Source organism: Nicotiana tomentosiformis, chromosome 8 (assembly GCF_000390325.3).
Source record: "Nicotiana tomentosiformis chromosome 8, ASM39032v3, whole genome shotgun sequence".
NCBI lineage: Eukaryota > Viridiplantae > Streptophyta > Magnoliopsida > Solanales > Solanaceae > Nicotiana > Nicotiana tomentosiformis.
In genome coordinates, this window is record NC_090819.1 from 24,520,369 (window position 1) to 24,526,615 (window position 6,247).

Consider the following 6,247-nt stretch of genomic DNA (forward strand, 5'->3'; position numbering starts at 1 on the left):
AAGAGTAGTTCAGATACATCAAATGAAGAAATGTAAACAATCTAAATATAGTATCTCTTGACTGCGTTTGAGTTGATAGGTTTTGGCCAAATTTCTCCGTCCATTTCTGCAAGTATGAGCGCTCCTCCTGTTAGTACTCTGTGAACCATGTAGGGCCTTTGCCAATCGGGTGAAAAGTTCCCTTTGGCTTCATCTTGATGTGGGAAGATCCGCTTTAGCACCAACTGCCCTGATGTGAATTGTCTAGGCCTGACCTTTTTATTGAAAGCTCTAGACATTCTGTTCTGGTAAAGTTGACCGTGACATACTGCGTTCATTCTTTTCCCGTCAATGAGAGCCAGTTGTTTATAACGAATTCGCATCCATTTCGCATCACTAAGTTCAGCCTCTTGTATGATTCTTAAAGAAGGAATTTCTACTTCGTCGGGAATGACGGTTTCAGTACCATAGACCAGCAAATAAGGAGTTGCCCCAGTTTATGTGCGAATCATGGTTCGATATCCAAGTAGGGCAAATGGTAACTTCTCGTGCCATTGTTTGTGATTATCTACCATCTTCCTTAGTATCTTCTTGATGTTCTTATTGGCGGCTTCCACAACTCCATTCATTTGTGGGCTGTATGCTGTGGAATTCATATGCTTGATCTTGAAGGTTTCACACATGGATCTCATCAAATCACTATTAAGGTTGGCGGCGTTGTCGGTGATGATTGACTCTGGTACCTCTAATCGACTGATAATACGATCCCTAACGAAATCTGCTACGACCTTCTTAGTTATAACCTTGTAAGATGCGGCTTCAAGCCATTTTGTGAAATAGTCTATGGCCACTAGAATGAACATTTGCCCATTTGAAGCGGTGGGTTCGATTGGACCGATGACATCCATCCCCCAAGCGGAGAAAGGCCAAGGTGCACTTGTTGCATTGAGTTCATTGGGTGGCACTCGTATCATATCAGCATGTACTTGGCATTGATGGCACTTTTGGGCATACTTGATGTAGTCTGTTTCCATAGTCATCCAAAAATACCATGCTCTTAATATCTTCTAAGATAAGACAAAGCCATTCATGTGTGGTCCACAAGTCCCGGCATGTATTTCTTTGAGCAATTTGGATGCTTCCTTGGTGTCGACCCTTTATCACTAAATACGACACCTATTGTTATAACTTAATGTCGTTCGGATTAAAGAACGCTGATGCCACTTATCAACGCCTAGTAAACCGGATCCCAGATCTGGAGTCCTTTTGTACAGAATCCCTCCGCTTTGGAAGATGTGGTTAGATAATCTTCGGAGTGTGCGTTTTTTAGTATGATTTGCGTGCTTCGGGTATTCTTCTTTTGCCAAATATTCTTTGATGTCATGGAACCATGGATTTCCATCAATTTCTTCTTCAACGTGAGCACAATAAGCTGGCTGGTTATGAATCCCTACCAGGATAGGGTCGATGAAATTCTTGTCTGGGTGCCTCAAAACATGTTTGAACTTTATCTATGTGAATCTCTTCATCAATTCTTGTACATAGTACAAATACGGCAGTATTTTGGTATTGTTTGTAGCCCATTCTCCTAGAACCTGATGTACCAAAAGGTCTGAGTCACCAATTACCAGCAATTCCTGAACATTCATGTCAATGGCCAACTTGAGTCCCAAGATGCAAGCCTCATATTCTGCCATATTGTTGGTACATGAAAACCTAAGCTTTACGGATACTGGATAGTGTTGACCTATATCTGATACTAAAACTGCTCCAATACCCACTCCTTTGAAATTTGCAGCCCCATCAAAGAACATTCTCCAACTATTATAGGTTTCAGTGATATCTTCTCCTATGAATGATACCTCTTCGTCGGGAAAATACGTTTTCAGTGGTTTGTACTCTCTGTCTACAGGATTTTCTACCAGATGATCTACCAACACTTGCCCCTTAACAACCTTCTGAGTTACATAGATGATGTCGAACTCACTTAGTAATATCTGCCATTTTGCTAACTTCCCCGTGGGCGTGGGTTTCTGAAGATGTATTTTAACGGATCCATCCTTGATATGAGATATGTGGTGTAGGCACAGAAGTAGTGCCTCAACGTTTGAGCTATCCATGTCAAAGCACAGCAGGTGCATTCCAACAAAGAATACCGTGCTTCGTAGGGTGTGAACTTCTTGCTCAAATAGTATATAGCCTGTTCCTTTCTTCCCGTCTCATCATGTTGTCCCAAGACACAGCTGAAAGCCCCATCTATTATAGATAAATAGAGTAACAGAGGTCTCCCATGTTCCGGTGGGACCAGAACAGGTGATTTGGATAAATATTCCTTGATCTTGTCATAGGCTTTCTAGCACTCTTCAGTCCAACTTGTTGCAGCATCTTTCTTCAACATTTTGAAAATCGGTTCACAGATCACAGTTGATTGTGCTATGAAAAAGGCTGATGTAATTGAGACGCCCTAAGAAACTCATCACATCATTCTTGTTCTTCGGAGGTGGAAAATCTTAGATAGCCTTGACCTTTGACGGGTCTAGCTCAATTCCTCGGCGGCTGACGATGAACCCTAACAACTTTCCAGCAGGAACTCCAAAGGCACATTTTGCGGGATTCAGTTTCAAGTTGTACCTTCAAAGTCGATCAAAGAATTTCCTCAAATCTGCTATATGATCTATGCTTCTCTTGGATTTGATGATGACATCATCCACGTACACCTCTATCTCCTTGTGTATCATGTCATGGAAAATGGTTGTCATGGCCCTCATATAAGTGGCTCCAACATTCTTTAGGCCAAACAGCATAATGTTTTAATAATATATTCCCCATGGAGTAATAAAGGCTGTCTTTTCGGCATCCTCTTCATCCATCCAAATCTGATGATATCCCGTGAAGCAATCCACAAAGGATTGAAGTTCATGCTTGGCACAGTTGTCAATAAGTATGTGTATATTGGGCAAAGGGAAATTGTCTTTGGGACTTGCTCTGTTTAAATACCGATAGTCGACACACACTCTAACCTTCCCATCTTTCTTTGGAACCGGCACAATGTTAGCCAACCAGGTCAGATATTCAACCACTCTGAGAACCTTGGCTTTGATCTACTTGGTGACTTCCTCCTTTATTTTTAGACTCATATCTGGTTTGAACTTTCTAAGCTTCTGCTTTACAGGCGGACACATAGGGTTGGTAGGTAGTTTATGGGCCACTATGGACGTGCTCAAACCGGTCATATCATCATAGGACCATGCAAAAATATCCTCATACTCCTTCAAGAACCGGATGTATTCTTCTTTCTCTGATGGCGATAGCTGAATACTTACATGAGTTTCCTTGACCGTTTCAGAATCTCCCAAATTAATGGTTTCACTCTCATCCAAATTGGACTTAGTCTTGTTTTCAAAATTTTCCACTTCTCTGACAATTTTCTCGGGTATTATATCCTCTCCCAGATCCTCCGAATCACTATCCTTATGTTGCGTTGTCTCATTACATGTCACAGTTGTAGGTTCATCAGGATAAGTAATAATAACGTTGTGGAGAGAAAATGTAAAGGATAATAATAAATACTAGAACAAAAATCTATTGATAAATATTTAAAAACGTCAAACAAATGCAGTTCAATGATTCGAGCAATTATTTCAAAAATAAAACGTTAAAAAAACAAAATACTGAAAATGTCTTAAATGCCCATAAAATTGCTTTTAAAAATAAATGATGTTAATTGCCAGGCTACCCAGGAACTCAACGGGCCCTTGATGGTACAATAGTTCAATTCTTGAGAACAACTCCCTTCTCCATTGTCTGAATAATAAGGTCTTCCCCCGCCTCCTCCTCAACTATCGCACTGCAGTCCATGTCTTCATAGTCCAGAAACAGATTCCTTATGCCAGCTAGAACTTCATCTTCTTCGGACCCTCAAATCATGTGAGCTTGATGAAATGACTGGCTCAAATGTGGTACTGGCTGCTCTAAAGGGTAATAAGGACCACGCCACGGTGGCGACCAATTCTGATACTCGTGCCAGTGTATTCATACACAAGCCCAAAAGTTGTGCTGTGACGCTTTAGTTGTATCGGTTTGGCGATCCCCTGGAGATTCTTACCAAGACCCTTGCCAGGTTCATACCCTATCCATGCCAATATGCCTTCTATCTTACTGCTCCACCATTTATCTTTTTCAATTGTGTTGACGCGCTCGACGCGATGGTATGTTTCTCCACCCAACTTTATTATATTCTCGACGACCAGAATAGTTTGATTGGTTTAAATAGGATTACTTCCGCCATATGGATGATCACTTCCTGATGGTTCCAATCAAACTTCACAGCCTGATGTAGAGTAGAAGCCGCGGCCCCAGCGACATGTATCCACGGTCGCCCCAACAACAGATTGTATGTAGCAGATATATCCAATACTTGAAACTCAACATAGAACAATGTCGGGCCTATCTGTAGGCTGAGGTTGGTCTCCCCAATTGTGGCCCTTTGGGACCCATCAAATGCTTTCACATTCATATTCCCTGCTCGTATATCGTGCAGACCTTTACCCAACATTTTCAAAGTAGTTAGTGGACAGATGTTGAGACTCGAACCCCCATCTATCAGGACTCTGGCAATGAATTTGTCCTCAAACTGCACGGTGATATGTAGTGCCCTATTGTGACTTAGTCCTTCCGATGGCAGCTCGTCTTTATGAAAAGTGATCTTGTGGCTTTCCAACACTTGCCCTACCATGTTGGCCATCTCTCCACTGGTGATGTTATCTGGTACATAAGCTTTATTCAACACCTTCATCAAGGCATTCCTATGCGCCTCAGAGTTTTGCAGCAGTGATAAAATGGATATTTGAGCAGGGGTTTTGTTCAGATGATTAACCACAGAATACTCTCTCGCCTGCACCTTTCTCCAAAGATCATCTGGGCCAGTCTCAATGACAGGCGGCTTAGAGGCGGCTTCTTTGCTTGTTCCTCCCAAATTCTCGGGTGTATAAACCCTTCCAGTTTTGGTCATGTCTTGCGCTTCACCTGTTTCTTCATTTTTGCCTTTCCTTTCCTTCTTGCTTCCGCAACATAATCCCAAGGTATAGCATTAGACTTAAAAGACGACGTGGGTGCCACCATCACGGTGAAAGGTGTTGTTACCTCAACCTCAAACATAATTGGTGCAGCTACCTCAACTTCAATCGGTGCATGAGTTTGTACCACGATAGGTGTGAGAGTGACTAGATTATCCCCTTCTCGAATGTGTCCAATTGACCCCTTTGAGTCCCATTCTTCATCGGTCTCTATCACGTTTACCCCTTCACCCCTGTGACCTGGGAGAGGATTGTCACGGACATTGGGTGCAGCTTCCTTTGCTTGTATGACTTTGGTGTCAATTAATGTCTGAATCTTATCTTTCAAAGTACGACACTTATCAATAGTATGACCCTTCATGCCTAAGTGATAGGCACATGTCTTATTTGGATTAATCTACTAGGAGGTGTTTTCCATAGCAACAACGGGAATGGGAGTGACATAACCGGTAGCCTTCAGTCTCTCGTACAGTTAGTCCATGGGTTCAGCAATTGGGGTGTATTGTCTGGGTGGTCTGCGGTCCAAATTTGGTCTAAGTTTTTGGTAGTTTTGGCGGGTTGGTGGTGAGTAGTAGTATGCTGGTTGGGTGTTATAAGTGTGGTAAGTGGTGGCAGGTTGTTGGAATCTAGGAGGTGAGGCTGATATGTGAGTGGGGGTATTTGGTATGTAAGAGGAGACTTTGGACCTTGGGCTACCATCACCGCACCTACTTCTTTCTTCTTGGAGATACCTCATGACTGTAAGGCTTTATTTGGGGCTTGGAGTGCTTCAAAATTTGTCACTATTCCGCTTTTGATCCCTTCTTCTATTCTTTCTCCCAATTTGATGATGTTAGAAAATTTATGGTTTTCAATAACCATCAGTCTTTCGTAGTATTACGGATCCTAGGCTCTGACAAAGAACTTATTCATCTGTTCTTCTTCCAGTGCTGACCTTACTTTTGCAGCTTCAAAGCTCCACCGAGTAGCATACTTGCGGAAAGTTTTCGTTGGCTTCTTCTTGAGATTCTGAATGTAGAAAATGTCTGGTGCATTTTCTGTGTTAAACCTGAACCGATCCATGAAATCTGATGTCATGCTCACCTAATTAACCCATTTCTTTGGGTTCTGATTGATGTACCAAGACAGGGCATCTCCGGTGAGGCTCCTCATGAACAACTTCATGCAGATTCTTTCGTCCTTGCCAACTCCTA

The 6,247-nt window shown here is 42.3% G+C and overlaps 1 protein-coding gene across 1 annotated transcript; it reads right to left on the reverse strand.

Annotated features, from left to right (window-relative positions):
• Nucleotides 1-1,490: 1,490 nt before the first annotated feature.
• Nucleotides 1,491-2,099, reverse strand: LOC138897198 (uncharacterized). Its single transcript, XM_070183159.1, has one exon. The coding sequence runs from the start codon at nucleotides 2,097-2,099 to the stop codon at nucleotides 1,491-1,493; it is 609 nt and encodes a 202-aa protein (XP_070039260.1).
• Nucleotides 2,100-6,247: the final 4,148 nt, after the last annotated feature.